Source organism: Lepisosteus platostomus, chromosome 3 (genome assembly GCF_059453375.1).
Source record: "Lepisosteus platostomus isolate fLepPlt1 chromosome 3, fLepPlt1.hap1, whole genome shotgun sequence".
NCBI lineage: Eukaryota > Metazoa > Chordata > Actinopteri > Semionotiformes > Lepisosteidae > Lepisosteus > Lepisosteus platostomus.
Genome location: NC_142613.1, coordinates 8,394,113 through 8,412,509, shown reverse-complemented (window position 1 = coordinate 8,412,509; position 18,397 = coordinate 8,394,113). Strand labels below are relative to the sequence as shown.

General features: G+C 39.1%; 1 protein-coding gene across 1 annotated transcript; it reads right to left on the bottom strand.

Moving 5' to 3' along the window:
* Window positions 1–3,072: 3,072 nt before the first annotated feature.
* On the bottom strand, window positions 3,073–17,232 carry ykt6 (YKT6 v-SNARE homolog (S. cerevisiae)). The gene is made up of 8 exons (XM_088624226.1): window positions 16,984–17,232; window positions 15,838–15,981; window positions 13,713–13,795; window positions 11,970–12,070; window positions 11,140–11,244; window positions 10,626–10,691; window positions 9,591–9,692; window positions 3,073–8,137 (listed from the first exon to the last, which is right to left on the bottom strand). The coding sequence occupies exons 2-8, from the start codon at window positions 15,939–15,941 to the stop codon at window positions 8,102–8,104; spliced, it is 597 nt and encodes a 198-aa protein (XP_088480352.1). The 5' UTR covers window positions 15,942–15,981; window positions 16,984–17,232; the 3' UTR covers window positions 3,073–8,101.
* Between the last annotated feature and the right edge of the window lie 1,165 nt (window positions 17,233–18,397).

Genomic DNA, 18,397 nt, shown 5'->3' with positions numbered 1-18,397 from the left:
CACGTGATTCTGAACCCTCCCATGCCTGGCCTCTCAGATGAGACCTAAAACTGAGGTCCTACTGTGACTCAGGAGCAGCTGTTGCACAACTAGTGAAGAACTGATGCACAACTCAATCTTCACAAGCTGTGTTGCATGAAAGTATCAGCAAAGTGACTAAAAGGAATGACTGTTTACATCGTGTTTTAATAAGACCTGGCCAGACTTGATTGTGGTGCCCTGAAGCATCTAGCTTCCTAACAGAAAAAAAAAACAGTTTCTGTTGTGTACCGTGATGGAGAAACTATCCCAGGGCATCAGTGTGTTTTTCATGGCTCATTTAGCACATGGATATTCACTCCTGGTCTTGGAGGGAAGCCACATCGTCTTCTTTTCAATCCTCTCAGGACAACGCCCTCCAGGACAACGAGCGAATGTTGCCATTTAATCCGGCCTCTCAGTGCAATGATTTCCTCTTGACACCCAGTCTCAGTTTATCTGTGAGGAGCTGAGATGTCTGTAGCTCCCTGGAGTATCAGGAGGTCTGTGCTGGGGTTCGTGGGCTTCCCTGCATTCAAGCTGAAGTTTGATCATCATCGATGATCTGATGATTTGCTCAGCTGGACAGTTTTCCAGGAACTTCAAAAGTTGCTAATTGTATATGTAATATCTACAAAATCATTATTTTCAAGTGTAGATGGAAGAGGTGAATTATTCTTCTTAATTGTCTAAGTTGTAGCTGGCTGAGCCACAGCCTCCCAGGAAGGGGGATTGGTGACACTGGTCAAGAGCGATGTTCTACATGACTTTCTGGGAATGTATACCAAAGGCTGTTTTACCTTCTTCTTTTGAGAGAATATGAAAATTGTCCCAATATCAGTACATCCATTTTTTTCCCAGTCTGCAAGTGCCATATTGTAGGACTATTTGTGGTTAACTTATATGGCTTTTTTGCTTAAGTAGTTCAGGTGAGTAGCTGCGTCAGCATGCGTAGGCTGCAAAGGAACAAGTAATAGGTTTTTTCCATGCTGAAGAAAACACAACGTTTCGGCCGTGGAGCCTTCTTCAACCAGTAATGCCCATCCCCAAACTGGTGCCAAATCCAGTATAAAGTTGTGCGGCCTTTGGCAAAAGACTTAAAGGTAGGCAGGTTGGAGGAGTAAGGCTATACTAAGTAGTAAGGCTACTCTCATGTGTGGTTGCGGGGTACATAGTAGACACCAAGATGTAACAAAAACAATCTGCTATTCCAAATCACAAGGGTAAGGCAAAAGCAACCAGACATCTGAAAATTATACCATGTGGACCTCAACGATCCCTGCTCTCAACACTCCAATCTCCTCTAAATAAATGTTTTAAAATTATTTTAAGCCCCAGAAGCACTAAGAGGTAGCCTTTTGCTGGCACAGAGATCCTTACTCTCTCTATATTACTTCACCATGGTTTTGTTTCCAGGATGAAAGCCTCAACCATAACAAAAAGGTGCCTGGAGATTCTCTGCAGAGAAAACTGGGAAGACAAGCAGTTTGCACAAGGCTGCTCTTTACATACCACAGCCCCAGAGTCCAAATACGAAGATCTGTCTGTGTTCAAAAAGGTCTGTAAATGGGGAAAAACAAAATGGGGGCAGTCAGTCAGAGGAACCGCTGTGAGAGGAAGCTCTTAGAGTGCTGTTATTCTGCCCTGTAACACCTTTTAGAAAGACAATGTTGGCAGAGGACATGGAAAGAGACTTAAGCGTCTCACTTATCTTCCCGATCTCAGCACTGAACTTTGGCAACTAACCCAGCGACTCCAGAACCAAAGACATTGGTGCTACCTAGTAGTGAAGTTCTAATTAAACAAAAGACCATAAAACAGGACAGAAATAAGAAGAATGTATTTGGCCCATCTGGTTATTCTGTTCAATTAAAGATAAGAGTTTGTTTCAGCAAGATGGCTGGGTAGCTTGTTGCACACTCCCACAGCCCTTTGTGTAAAGAAAGGCCTCCTGTTCTTGGTTTGAAATGCATCTCCACATCGTTTCTGCTTGTGTCTTCTAGATCAGGCCTAACTGCTTATTCTGAAGTCACCTGAGTTGACTTTCTCAGCACCTTTGAGGATTTTTAATACTTGGACCAGGTCTTGTAACCTTCTCTGTTCTACTAAAAAGCTTCACTGCTTTTAATCTTCTAGTGTAGAACATGCCTGGAAGACCCAGAATGTATCTAGTTGCTTTTGTTTAATTCTAGAACAGCAAATCTTCTTTTGTAACATGGCGGCTAAAAGTGTACACAAAATTCTAAATGGCCTTACTAGTGAGTTGGAACATTTTAACATCTATTTAAAAGTATACACTTCTTACTATATATCCTAACATTTTGGGTGCTTTTTTATTTCTTTCACACATTGTTTAGAAGTTCAAACTAATATTATTAGTAGCCCCTTCAAGCTCAGCACTTCCTCTTTTGTATCTATAGTATGATTTTGCTAACTGAATTAATATTGTGCACTTGTCTACATTCAACTATATCTGCCAGGTGTTTTCCCGGTTCTTAATTTTATCCAAAAAATGTTTTCCCCATTCCCTGCTTCTACAGTGTTTTCCGATCCTCCTCTTTTGGCACCATCTGCCAACGTGACTACTTCACTAAGTGTTCCAGAATCTAGAGAACATCGAGAACCCAGGACATACCTGAAAGGTAAAATAAGACAAGTACAAACAAATTTGCAGGATGTTACTACTGTATTCCTGAACATTGTGGCCTAGGGGGGCTATTCAGCACCAATAAGAAAGCCAAATGCTTTATACATAGTTTGTGGAAATGAAAAACAGGTTAATTGTGAAACTTGAGTATCAGTTCAGCTGAGTAACTGGGACTCTGTTCTTCGTCCCCTGGTTCCCGATTCCAGACTCCCGCTACCCCTGCTGTCGGAGAAGGTTCAATCATTTTTCGACAGCACTAGAATTACTACCTGCACAGTTGGACAAATTCATCGGTCTCGGTGTCACTTAATTTGTTCCCTAATTCACATGAATTGTACAGACGCGTCACAGAAACAAAAACTGTAGATCCCGTTTCTCAATTTAAAATAAAGCAACTGCACCACACATTTTCCAAAGCAAATTTTATACACTTTATATAAGCAATATTACAAGATATGTAAACAGTAAGCAGAGAGAAATAGAGAGACTTTAGGCAACGCTTATTATAACACTTTTTCATGTTAATGTGTCATCCAAACCATCAGGGAGGTTAGAAAAAAGACCAAATAAATTATCTACAAGAAGCACATTTACAAATCAGCTTCCATATACAAAAGACAAAACAAGGAAGAGAAAGACCTAATTGTGAGAAAGTAATTGCATTTGTTTTTTAAAAATCATTACAGAAGAGACTGCTTACAAAGATAAATATTCTGCACTTGGAGAGAGTTGTTCCTGTTTTCTCCTCTCACATTGCCCGCCCAGTGTTATTGTAATAAAGCAGACCTTCCCATCTCTGCAAATGCAAGAAAAGGTCACTGTTATAATACCCCAGAGCCAATGCACATTCTTTAAAGTTTGCCCAGAGACTTCAAAGTAGCAGCTTTAAGTTTGCTATTATCTGTGAACTTATTTTTGCCTTACTGTGTTGCAAACTGTGGGTCAGTTCTTTTATAGTCTGAAATTGTTACTTGCCATGGTTAGTCTTCCTGGAAAAAGAAATGTGTCAACTACGTAGAGAAACTCATAATGCAATGAATGTTGTCTTGAAGCATCATGCAACACTGATACCCTCCCCCCTTAATTCATTCCCCTTTCTCTTAACTGCCTGGGTTTCGTGGTAAAACGTGGAATGGTTAATTAACCTGCAATGCTGAAGTAGTGAGACATGTTCCCAGAGAGTGGCCTACAGAAAAGACCCCATTCCTTTCTTTCCCTATAGGTTTGTAAGTAGAAGCTGGAATTCACACAGTCCAATGGAGAACTCAACAAGAAATCACCACTACATGTCTCTAACGAGGAAACACAATCTAAAGGGTAATGAGTACCGTGATTCTTATGGAGGATTAACAAGATGCAGCAGCAAATGAGCTGAGATCTAAAAATACTACTTCGGGAGAGAATGACCTCTGTGCTGGACTGTGCGGTCTTGGGCTAGGCCACTTTAACTTTAATAGATGTGCTGCCCACTGGTGGACAGAAACAGGAGTGCAAAGAACCACAATAAGTCATCGCAAGAACTCTTCAACATACCCTGTTCTAAGAGATTTTGCTTGCTAATCAAATTAAAATGTTAAATACAGGGTTTAAAATGAAGCAAATTTAATTTTTCTCCAAAGAATATTTACCAATAATGTATGAATTTACAAGCTTAATGACTATTATCAGAAAGGTGCAGGGCATTAACAGATAAAGGAGGGATTGATCACAGCAAATTGAAGGCACCCGACTGTCAAATCATACCCTCAACAACATTAACCCTGACAAATACAATAATTTGCTTGCCCTGCCCTACTGTGGGCAAAACACTGTATAACCAACACCAGAGTATATAGAACAGAGTAATATTGCACAAATAGACATTTGGTTACATAGCAATTAACACGAGGTCATTTCAACCCAAGTTACAAACACTGTCTTGTTAGTAAGCAGACTCACAGATACACTCTCACCAGCAAATGACACAAAAACTCACAGCGGAAACATATGAAGCTTGTGTTTGAGGCGAAAGAGACTTTTTCTTGCCAGAGTTATTCCAGTAAAACCATCTTAAAAATATCTAGGTCCTACAATTATCCCAGAACTTCTGTGATGAAATCTGCGATTGCAAGTTAAAACACTAGAACATATTACAGCTGTCTCCTGTAAATAAAAAATGTAGGTCCCTCAACTCCTGATCCCATCCTTACAACCCATGAGAAACAGTTTAAGACTTTTTACTGCATTTAATTTTAATGTCGCTGATGAGCAGATTGCTGCTTTAAGTCCATTTTCTTTATTTCTAAGCTTTTTGGCTTCCCCGAGAACAACAGCGCACAATCTCACTAATCAGAAGAGATAAACTGAAAGAGGTAAAATCTATCACATACCACACCCATCTAGACTAAAAAGCAGAACCCTTGGTAAACAAGCCAGTACTGTTAGACACATTTCAATGGAAGCAGCAAGGTGTTATAATAGCTGTGAACCAGTAACACACAAGGCCTGACCTGTAAAGGCAACCTAGTTTGGATGATTTTTAGTTAACATCTGCTTTCAGTATATTGCTTTTTTCATATTTTGAAGTGCACACGCCATTATGAATGTTTTAGGTAAGTCCATGGTGAGTTTGCAATTCCTGCACAGACTCCTCGAGAAGTGACGTCTCAGAGCTGAATGAGAGGAAAGAGGTAGAGGAGGGGAAACAGTGAGACACAGGCTAAAGCCCAGCAGTTTTCAATGGCCTTTGTACGCCCTGTTGATGAAGACTGCCCATTATGCTGGACACACTCCTGAAATTTAACTCAAAATAATTACAGCTGCTTTGCTATTTTAACAGGGTAAGTTGTCTCAGAAAAAAGGGGGAATAATAATGACACCCCTGTAGAAAATAATTTCTAATGTGACCTGGGAAAAGTCTAGGAAAGTTGAGTGTTACATTAGAATAAGATATTTTTGTCCACTTACTAAATGTATTACATCAATGTGCCAAGGGAACAGACATTCAACTTGATTTCAGTCCCTTTAGTACACTGGTCACAGTCACTTACATAATTGTACAAACTGTGATATTTCAACAACATGCACAGTGGACAAAGTGGAGCACTGTTTAATACCCGAAGGATGGCCGCGTAATCATTAAACAGCCTGGAGTTGCTTTAGATGTGAATTCCAAGGAATCACAAGGAACCGTTTTATCACAATCCCTGGCAGACGGACAAGTCTGCAAGGTAGACGACAGCCCGAGAAGAAACAACACAACAGCCTGCTGCAGCAACAGTGAAGTGGGAACGGGCAGATGTGCGAGAAATGACTACTCAGTAAAGTACAAATTGAAAACAACGGCTTTAGAGAGATACACAGTCTAGTCTGCCGCTGAGGCAAGGACCAGTACAAGTACCATAGAGAGAAAAAGAGCAGATCCAAATTGAGTGAACCAACATTCTTTAGAAAGGCTTTGTGTAAGATCTACAATGAGTTTCACCTCTTTACCTGCCTCATGTGCTATTTTGTAAATCTAACTGTTTTGTCCTTTTGTTTAATAAGAGAGCTCTATTAAATAATCAGTTTCTACCATTTATTCTCAATAGTTAAATTGTTAAAGGCATCTAGGAATGTTTCCAAAATACAGCTCTACTAGTTTATACAAAAGATTGAGGAAAAAGAACCAAAAGCTGCTAGCTTTTTCTAGTGCTCTGAATGCTCTGAAGCCATTCAGCTATTTAAAAGGACACTTCCTTTCCTAAAAATTAAACCTTGTTTAGCGTGTTACACGGAAGCAATATGTTTAAGCATTACACTAGAATCTTTTTCGACAAAGTTTTATTAGAAACATGTCTAGCACCTGACACCTCAACCTCCCACTCCAAATAACCATGACATAGGTAATAATGGAGGAGAGATTTGGACAGGAGAAGCTGATGTGTTTCCTTGATGCTCCACTGTTCACAAAAAGGTGACAGAGCAATTATGTAAATCAAGGCCTGGATGGAACACCTTCAACTTTGATAACATGGTTTGAAGACTAGGAAACAGAGTCACCTAGTGGTCATTATTGGTAACGCACAAAACAAAAGAAAAGGCTGAAAGTGCTCTCTTGAAAAGTAAGAGGCTTTGTGGTTTTAAAAGCATTGTCCTTTCTCCATCATGTACTACTAGAAGAAGGCTCAGTATTGGACACCACAAAGACAATCCTCAGCCATACTTCAGAATTACATTTTGAGCTGTGCCTCAACAACATAATGCTACTGAGTTTTTTTTCTGCTTGGGGAAAAATATCCAAGCTGGTCTGTGCTCTCTGAAGTCCTAGATATTTTTAAATTACTTAAGTATAAATTTCCATCCCTAGCTCTTACATTGTCAATTAATTGCCTGTATAAGAAGAACCCAGTCAGGTTAAAGCACAGGCTTTTTGGAGCAAAACTTAGTTATGAATTTAGCATTTTTTTTTTAATTTGTTCAGAAATCATGAGATTATTTTAATTCCAATCTTACCCTTCAAATATAAAGACAATCTCTGACTTGTACCCATTCTGACTGGATGTTTAAGCATATGTAATACAAAAACCTACAGATCAAGAGCTTTAACTGGAAGCGGATGTATAGCTAAAACACAAAGGTCCCAGACCACCCCTGGCCCTAGAGAGCTGAGCCCTGCAGATCTCATTAATTCATAAAGACTTGTGAGTTTGGATCAATTTATTAAGGTAATTCAGCTCAGTCAGAAATGACCAAATGTGGCACTTGTTAGCTACTGTGTTACTATATATATTTCAAATGATCTTTAATTGAACAAGTCACGTTTATCAATTCTTCAAGCATTTTGAAATTGGTGACTTGGATTTTGGCTCTCCAGGACCAGGGTCGGCCACCTCCGTGTTAGTGTATGAAACAACAAGCACATGCAGCTTTGTATGAATGTTTGGGCACAAAACATTCATTTTTTTTTAATGAATGGGACACAAGTGTTGTCTTAGCTCTGCCAAGAACAGTGCTTTCAATCAACTCAATTCCAGCCTTGCAGACTCAGATGTAGACTGTAAATACCAGACTTTCAGAGAAGGCGCACACAATTGTTTTTAAAAAAATGGAATGTGGCACAGTCCTACAAATGAGCCACCTTTTCTCTATCCGATCCATTTAAAACCACGTTTGCCAGACTGAGTTAAATCAAACAAACAAAAAAAAAAGTCCGACTTTCATTAATGCCTCTAGGGCCTCTGCCTCAGTATGTCAAGTCTGTTTTTCTTGGGGGCGAGGGGTAAAGCTTTATGAAATGGGAAACAAACTGAGAGTTCACCCCCCCCCCAGAGCTCTGTTCCTCCTCCACCCCCACCCAAAGCCCTCTGGCCCACCCAGAGGACAGGTCAGAGCTTCTGTGTCTGCTGTGCCGGAGGGCAGGGCATGAAGGCCAGAGACATCCAGGAGAGGCAGGTCCTGCAGCCCTGTCCCACGCCATCACATCAGCTCACAGCAGGAGTTCTGTTTCCGGGCCTGGGAAAGAGACAGGGAGAACAGGACTGAGAGCGTCTGCCTCCCCCAACCGTTTTATAGGCACCAAGCCTGTTCCATTTCAAAAAAGCCCTGCAAGTTGGCAAGAGAACTGCAGATGACCGATGGTCCGATGTTTTGCATATTTATAATGATGCAGGCCTCCTGATAAAACTGTCATTACCATCTACTATTGGGGGTGCTAATTGGAGAACTTTGATTGCAGCCGTCATAAAAACGGTCTGAATACTGACTAGGCAGCCCACATCCTGGTACTGCGATAACCACTGGCACCATGTTCAAGTAAAATAAACAAACACTCCTAAAACTCCCAAAAAGAAGCTCCTAAAATAAATAAAGAGATCTTACACTATAGATTTTTTCTGAAGCTATTTACATTAAAAAGGTGGCTTTTCTAGGATCATAGCTAATCTTCTTGTGTTATACCAGAGGTAGACTTGTATTTTTAAAAATTAACATGATTTATAATTATATACACATACAGACATTGAAAAGTTGTGAAAATATGTAAAATTACAATGAACAAAACAAGGATTCTTGAATTATTGCTGAAATTGTTTTACAAGCAGTCTTTTTTTAAATATTTCTAATAATCAAGGAATTCCACATGGATTACAGGTAATTAACCAGGTATATAAAACAATATTTGGCTGGCAAAGGTTACATCTTGGTCCAATTTAAAGAAAAATGATTAGTGGCCATTTTCCAGAAATAATGATAATAAATGTGAACAAAAACACTATATTCACATTGGGAAGATTTTGGAAAGTGAAAGGCTAAAGCTTTGAGGTCCTGACCAAAGAACTGATATGGGAAAAATTTAAGCACAATAACTACCATTTATGTTTCGTTTGGTTACATAAGATTAAATATTTTATTATTTATTTTATTTCTTGTTAAAAATTTGGAATTACCAGTTATGTGTCTATTATATCTCGGTTGATGGCTCTGAACCCTGTGATCGCACACGGGGGAGAACAAGGAAGTTAATAGACAAGTGACTCCCCTGACTAGCCCACTTTCAAGTTATTTGGCTATTGACACATCATGGGCGATGCAGTCACATACTGTAGGTTTAGCACCAGCTGGAGAAAAGGCATGTCCCTTCCAGACAGCACCACCAGCCTGGAAGCAACAGGGAGCCAGCAGGAGTCCCTGTGTCTTAGAGAGCCCTGGCTGACGAATTTCCCACCTACCCTCAGATTCCTTTGGAAATCCCAGTCACAGTCAGCTAGTAACATGAACAAGGCTGCAATCTACGACACTTGTAAATTAAATCCATTGTTGTGCCATTGCAACGAAGCTGAAATTATCCAGACTGTTTAAATGCCCTACTTTTCAAAGGGCAGAAAGGCTTTTTAAACTGGAAAGGAAACAAACTCTCAGAGACACAGTTGGCATATGCAAAGCTCTGTGCTGTGCTTCAGACACTTACAGTCTTGTAAAAGGCTTTGGATTGGTTTCCCAAGTGTTCCGACTTCTGCACTAAGTCATCCAGCTTCTCTCCTCTCTCCAACAAGGACTCCATTGTGTTGTGCTGTAAATATGCAAGAGCCATTCAGAGCAAATCCTCAACACAAACATTTATCCCCTGCGCTTCTGAAATTGAACACCTTCTGCTAGCTTCTCCAGAAGTATTAAAGTACAGTAATTTGCTGTACTTTCTTTATCTTCAAAGATTACCACAGCCACATTTCTCTTAGAATAAAGGAGCTCATACTTATTATTTTTTTAATTGTGTACATTATAATACCTGCATAAATATAAGTTTTCCTTTGCTGCTGTTGGCTTTTGTTGCTGGCTTTTATTTAAAGTTTTAAGTTTCAAATAAACCTTAGCGTTAAAGGCGGGGAGTCAGTATTTGGTATAAAGTTTTTTAGGAGGAAAAATTACTACTGTCCACAATTCCTGCTGAGATTCTTTTGCTTATAATCCCTAGTTTTCTGGTTTCTAAAAAGTAGTCATGCCAGCTATCAGCATTTCTAAGAGAAAAGATTAAATCTGTTACAAATAAAAAAACAGATGGATTGACATTCTACCACAAGACTGCATTAGCAGCTACTTTTCCACTCCCTGACTCCACAATTAAAAAAAACAATTTCATCAGTAGTGAACAAAAATGGGGTTCATCATTTTTTCAGTACTTTTTAATAATAGTACTACAAGAAAGAATTAGAGGAGGAAATAACGAAAAGACATGGACATGCTAGCTGACACTACACTTTTATGAAAATACTGAGCCACCTAAAATGCAAAACAATTGTATATGGCCAATAAAATGATCTTATCTTATAACGTGGTTCTGGATTAGACTGAATTCCTGTGGGACACCTGGAGAGCTTATTACATTCCCACTGGCTTTACAAGTCTGGGTAGAGCAGAAGCCTGAAACAGTTCTAAAGAGATACTGAAGACCAAGTCACGTAGATTACAGAATCTACAACTGAAAGTGCAGCTGTACAGTACTCACCAGAATAATTTTGGTTTCGTCCAGCTCAGCCTGAACTTTGGACATAGCGTCTGCCTCCCTAGGGTTCTAAAAAAGGACCAAATACAAAAGTTTTCTCCACTGGTGTCAACTGAAGAAAAGGCTAAAACAAAGGAACTTCACCAGACCCCTTTCTCTTGCATTGCACTGAAGCAAGCTGCTGAAATAATCGGTGGTTTCTGAAAATCATTTTACAACACTACATTTTTCCAAAAAAAGCACCTATTACATCCTGCTTCTACATGTGATGAATACTTATTCATACTCATAAAGCACTTCCAAAAATGTGCTTTTCCTGTATTTTTCTTTTTTTCTTCACTGCAGATGTTCAGGTGCAAAACCAAAATCTAATGAAAAACGATTACTTCTACTGACTTCAACAAAAATCACTTAGCAGGTATTACCTGCAAATAGAAGTGAAATAGAAGTAAATAAACAAATTCACGAAAACGGGAGAGGGGTCTAGCTGTGAAACTTTAGTCATACGCTCTCTCACTTGATATTTGGCAAGGTAGCTGTCCAGAGCAGTGTAGTTGATTGTAGCAGGAGAGCCAGAGGGCCAGTCTATGCTATCCACTTGTCTGGAGAACTCATCTAACACCTGCAAGAAAGATTGCAGCACGAAAGAGAAAAACACCACTCCATGATATTGTTCCGTATTTCCTGAATCTCTGGTGTGACAGGGAAAATCTGTTGCAAAACAGTGTGTCCTGGCTGTGCTGTGTGATGCAACACTGTCTGACCCCTGCTATCCTAAAACAAATTGATATGCCATGTAAAATGATGTAGGAAAAACTCAAACATTGACTCCTGTATGAATTCCTGGTGGTGGAGGGGAGGATTCCAGCTGCTTTAAAACATCTGGTCAAAATCTCAAATAATAAACATCAGGAAGGAACTGGACAGCACATGCACTCTATTAGGAAACTTTCTCACCTTTTTTAGGACTCTCTGGCTTTTACAAATATTCTCTCTGTCTGAAAGGCTACCGAAGACGTGGCTGATAAACTAGGGTACAGGGATTGCTAGGGATTCTAGGTGCTAGAACAGAGCTCCCTATGGAAATATTTCATATACACTTCACACTCTGAGTGTGCATACTTCAAGCTTAAACAGAATTAACACTGTATGTGATAGCAAGGTTTTTCTTCATATATATGCTTGATCACTTATACTACAGGTTTTACCTGTTTTGTTTATATAATGAAAGTTGGATTTGTTTTTAGTTTTATGAACACAAATCTCACACAAAAATTGTGCCACCGTACAGACGGAGCTTGGAACTTCATCCGACTGCAGCGGGCGGGAGGAGCTGTGAAGGCTCACCTTATCAAGGAGTGTGAAGCAGACTCTGGAGGGATACTCGTTGTCAGCGATCACCACCGCGCTCAGAGAGTCATTACGCACGTACACGTGACACAAGTAATCTGCAGGCGAAGCGGAGAGCAGAGACACAGACTTGTTACTTTCCTGCTTCCCCCCATTTTTATTACCAACATCATGTCTTTAAAATTATTTTAGAAAATATATTTTAAACTGCTGTGTGCAAAGCTTTTTTCTGCAAAAAAAAAAAACTACTACACATTCATTGATGTGCACAACCAGGTAGAAAGCAGAGAAGCCATGAAGTTTATGTCATGGCCCTCCAGACTGAACACCATTAACAATCCTCCACAATCTGAAAGAGAACAGGATGCGGCAAGGTTTTGTGAATAACTGAGACAGCTTCACCTGGTATGACGTCAGTACAGCCAGTGTTTTGCAGCAATGAAAAAATAATCATTTCAGATTTTAAAAGTTCTAGGTTTTGGAAATGTTGGATATGCATAATGGGCAGCACAATGGCGCAGTGGTTAGCATTGCTGATTCACAGAGCTGGGGTCCTGGGTTCAGTTCCTGGAGTGATATCTGCATGGTGTTTGCATGTTTTTCCCCCCCAATGTTTGCATGGGTTTCCTCCCACAGTCCAGGACATACTCGCAGGTTAATTGGCCTCTATAAAATTGGCTCTGATGTGAGTCTGTGTGCCCTGTAATGGACTGGCGTCCCATCCAGGGTGTATCTTGCCTCGTGCTCGTTGCTTGCCAGGTTAGGATCTGGCTTCCCCCACGATCCTGCACTGGATAAGAGGATTAGAAAATGGATGTCCATAATATCAACTCTAATCTAAGGTGGTTTCAATATTGAGAAGCACTCAAATATTAAAAAGAAATTATTTTAGCATGGCACTCAGTGCATGCTTACACCCCGACACCATTAAAATGGAGTGTAACACCACTTTTATGCTGTAAGATAAACGTTGAGGAACTAAAGGATTTAATTCCCCGTTTTAAGAACACAAGAACAAATGGAAGGATGCCATCTGGCTCACCTAACCCCTTGGTAGTTAGTTGTTACTCGACTCTCACAACAGATCTTCACAAAAGTTCTTTAATTTCAAGACCGAAGGGTTTCAATAAAAAAACAGTAACCTTCTTTACTTGCAAGCTGTGCCTACATGTTAATTGAGCTTTTACAGTACCAACAGCAGCAACACTAATATTTTAAGATTATAAAAAATAAAGTTAGTCACATATGCAAAAATTGCCTACAAATTATATTTTGCCTCTTGTATGTCATGTTATACATAGCTTAGCCACAAAGCTTAACTGGACAATCTGAATGAATATCCAAGTCCTTTAGGCAAAAATATGGTCTTGTTGAATCCAAAGGAAAAAAAGAAAACCAGTGGTCATGTTAACCCTATAAAATGGTAGTTAAATCCGACATTAAGATTTTATGAATACAAGGTCAAAACTAACATGTAATTAGGAGAAAACTAGGTTCTGATTTTCAGGAACAAGTGATTTAAGCTCCCTTAATTAAAACTCACTCTCACATCGCATTGCTCCCAATCCAGAGCGCATTGTGAAAAAGCCAAAAACTGGTGGTGACAAATAATAGGATACATCTATGAGTCTGCATGCACATTTCTTTCTTCAGGTGAGTAGTACTTTAGTTCTTTACAGGCTGGTTCTGAAACTGCCAATCCCTAGTTGAATACAAGTGGACAATCGAAATTGCTCTTACCTTGCTCTTTGACTGATGCTCTGCTGCCTTTAGAAGAGCGCTCCACAATAAGGGCACTGGTGAATGTCATGAACTCCTGTAAGCTGAGGAAAAAAAACACAAGACATCTGTCAGCTGTGTGTAGCTGGGCGCCTGGCAGACCTCAGTAGAAGACCATTAATTAGATTTTTAACTGATCTGAATGCAGCAGCGAAAGGGCAAAAAAAAAAAAGAAAATGGTAAAAGCACAGGCAGTGTGAAGATAATTTATGTGCTGGCACACATCCAGGATTGGCTACAAGTACTTACAAAAGGCCAGAATGAAATCAAGCCAGCATCACATTTATTGAAATGTCTAAAAATCAGAGAGAGCTCTCTGTTACAGTAAAGATTTTGATATAAGATGCTGTAATGAGCAAGGGTTATTACACACTTTTGCTCTCTGAAATCTGTTATGAGCCATTTAAAATAAAACAAACTTCCTTAAGCCATTTGTAAGTCAAGGACAGTTTCAGTATAACACTTGAAATAACTTGGTTATAACAATTACAAACAATTCTAAGAAATGTGTTACCCATTGCATAGGTATACAAAAAAATGATTTGATATGTTCTCCCAAAACCACATTCTTCCTAGAGTAATTCAAGATAGCACTTCTGCATGTGGCCTTTTTAAACATTCCAATAAATGTGATTGTTTAAGATACATTTGCAAATCTGTGGTTGTGTACTGTTTTATCAGTAGTTCAAGTCATTCATCCCACAATCTTTGCTTTGCAAAGGTCATCTTTGAGAATTGCTGTTAAACTATAGCCATAAAATAAACTATTGCAAAATCAAATTCTAAACACCAAATAATAAATCAGAAAACGAAATATAAAGCAAAATCAGAAGGAAAGAAGGAAACTTATTTTGTTTACTTCGTGCCGACTAATTTAGGCTTCTGCTGACTGTCAGTACCCTTATGTTGTTCCCACATAATCTACAACACTATTAGCTTGGTTCTTCTCACCCACCAAATCCCTTTCAAGAATCAGTCACATTCAAGTTTAGCTCCGTTTCATGAAAATAAAACTAAAAATTATTTTTCTCTTCAGTCAATAGTTTGTAACTTGTTATTGCTTAAGAAATTGAGAAAGTGTTTGCTAGCTGAAACGTAGATGCTAAATCACAACAGAACAACTATGAAATTAAGATTTCAGACTGTTGAGTATTTTACGCATCAAACCAAGCCAGGATTAACATACACACAGACACATAATTATCTCTAGGTTGTTCAGTATGTAAATGAACTCATGCCTTTCTTAGATATTTCTTACATAAAGAAATCGCAGACTGCTCGAGTGTATGACTGTTTTTGTTGAGTGACAACACGTGTCTGCTAATGTGTGATGTGTGAAACAGCTGTTGAAGCTGAAGCTGTGGGATTCTCACTCAGCTTCGTTTCCATAGAAACTAAGCAATGAGTTGGATTAAGTGCAAAACCTTAACCCCTTAAGGGTTTTTTTTTATTCAATGCCCTACAGTGTCAGAAATTTCAAACCATACCCGCTGGTCCACATTTGCTGTACACAAATCTTTTGCTGCTACAACACAAATAAAGAATGTGATTAATCTTGCATTACATTCTGAATGGATATTATGTTTTTTTTCTGCCTTATTTCCTGTTCAATGCTAAACTGTGCAGTTACAAACAATATGTACGAATGTCCTACCCATTACATAAGCATACAAAAAAACTGATTTGATATGTTCTCCCAGAAACACATTCTTCCTAGACTAATTCTCAAGATAGGATTTTTGCATGTGGCCTTTTTAAATTCACCAATAAAATTGATTGCTTAAGATAAAATTGCAAAACTATTGGGCTTGAACTCATTAAAAATTATTTTAATTGGAAGGGTCCAATTGCTTTAGACCCTTCAAGTCAAACCGTCAATTTCCCTGAACCAGGAATTACAAGAACCTGGCTCCAGAAGAGAAACTCACATTATATCTTGGCCTGTGACTCTCTGTCAGTTTACACTGACAACATGAGTGAGACAGAGGTCACATGGTTTGGAAGGACATATTCACAGTAACTGGACTGCCAATTTGTTCATTCAATCACTACAGCAAAACGCCGCTGGGAAAAGGCACGAACTTACCTGGACCTCTGGAAGAAGCTGAAGGAGGATAAATCATAGGCACCTTTGAGCAGGTTGGCTTTGGTTGCCCCTTTATAGAGGACACTCAGGCTGTAAAGCTTCATTATGACTCACACTTGGAATCACCTGGGCGTCCCAGAAGCTCTGAAACACACCGAGACACAGCAAACCAGTACAGAGCAGCACGTCTTCCCTCACTGACCAGTAATCCCCACCACCACCAGAAAGACTACGTTTCCTTCATCTGGAGAGCAACAGCCTATTTCAGCAAAGAAGACCAAACATAAAAGAGTCACAATACTCCCATAGATGTACATTCTTTTTAAATATATTGTAAACAATCATAGTAAAACAAAGTTGCAATGACACTAAAGAGGTGCTGCTTGTCGGCCACACCAGTGAAATATCAATGTCAATATCATGGGAGGTTTAGTCTTTGCTGCAAGGCACGCCATGAGCTGATTGGGAAAGTCCTTTCAGAAAAGCGAACTTCTTAATCCGAATGCACTGATACTGACCACTTATTTACCGTGAACTATGGTGTTGTGTTGTATTGAGAGTGGTATTCATCACTGCTTTTCACTGAAAGATGTAATCAATTTTTTTTTACAATTATTGTTTTACCGGTGATGTCGCATTCGGACTGTTACGCTTCCAGGCTGCTCACGAAACGTCACCTTTCCTGACTTAAAACAAGCGTATGAGATGCTGCAGGTATTTGCTCTTTGCACCAGCTGTCCTTGTGGTATTAAACGGCAAATGCAAAAGACAAAATAGCCACGGACTTTCTCACAAATAAAACGATTACGTCTCCCAACATTTTCCTGACCAATAACGTCCAATTTAAATTATCATTACATTACGTTAAATGGCAAAAGTTCAAGGATATGAAATGGGGCTGTTATTTCCGTGTTACCAGAGTCTCGTGTTTTAGATTTACTCTCAACAATACTTAATAACGGCATCGACTTACTACTGAACACACTCAGTTGGTCTTGATCAAGCGGCGATATAAGTATATATTCATAGGGAATACTTAATACTGCCACTATTTAATCATCTTATTGTCTCCGATTTAATCTCGGGCATCTGTTTCTCCCTATTAACACTACTGTTTTGGGGAAGGATTAGTTTAGTTCCCCTTACCAATTACTCTGTTGCTTCTCTTCAGACGATTAGAGACCACTCGTATTATAGCTCCAACAGCCACGTCAAGGCAGAAATGTGTCGATTCCTCTACTGAAGGTATGGAGGAAAAAGAAAAATAGCACCGAACGTAATGACGAATCCGAACTGTAAAGCTACCCTCCGAAAGAAGACTGAGATCCAGACAACACCGAAAGAAACTCCCTTTCTCTTTCTTCCCCCGAACCACGTCACTCAACTCCGGCGGAATTAGGTCCTACCTTCAAACACTCCCGGCGTGCAACACGAGCCTCTCATGATCCGTGCCTAGAGTTAAGTGAGTCTGCACCTCAGGGAAGACGCATCAATTTTCAGGACCCTTCGAAAATGAACGTTATGCTTTGCTTTTACAAAACTAATTTCTTCTTATAATACCTAATATGTATATTTGAAAGAAAGGATTTTACTTCAACGAGAACTGGCCTTGGGAATCGTATTTTCGTTTTGAATGTTGCAAAACACTGGATTTTATAGGGAGTTTTACGAAATAAAGTATTCGCTTTGTTGCGCCTGTCCATGCATTATAAATGTCGACTTAAAATAAAGTAATACAAGCAATTCCGAATTAAACTCGTTGTAGAATATCGGAATTTATTATGATGTGAAATAATTCTGAAATTATTATTGGACTCGTTTGGAAAAATTGAATATTGACAATTATCCCTCTTTATTGAGAAAGCTTTGTAACACGCCTGTTGTCCTTTCATATTTGAGCTTTCCCTTTCTTAAAACAAAATAAAACAGAATGGCTTATTTTTCCAGTGCAAGCAAATACCGAGTGCTATGTCACTAGATGGCGCTGTATCGTAAAGAATCGTAAAGATTTGTGACACTTCTTAATTCGGCTCACCAGGGATAACAGGAAACATTGCAACATTTGTGAAAATCGAGAATATTTCCCAGATAGTTCAAACATGCACAACGTTTTTAAAGATTTGCAGAATATTTTTTTATTTACTAAGTCTATCTGAAAATGTACTTGTTTGATTTGATCAAACTCGAAAGACTGCAGTACGTTAATAACTCAGTCACGTTTTCTGATCATAGTTTGATGTCAACAGCCTCAGCAGATTTTACCATAATGTCGGTGTCCTAGTGTGACCAAAGGTTGTTGTTTATCAATAGGTTCGTTCATACACGTTCCGATTCATTTTTAGTCAATAGATTAATATGTCAGAAAATCTGCTTGTGAATTTTAGAATTGAGAATGTGTTTAGTGAATTTTAATAGGCTTATGTTATATGTTATCCTATTAGGTTTCCTTGTTCATCCTCTGTAGAATATGGGAAACACACGTGATATAAGCAGTAGGGTTTTATGTAGAAGCGGGAGGAGACACTGCACAATCTTAGAGTTGCTTATGATCTTATCTCCG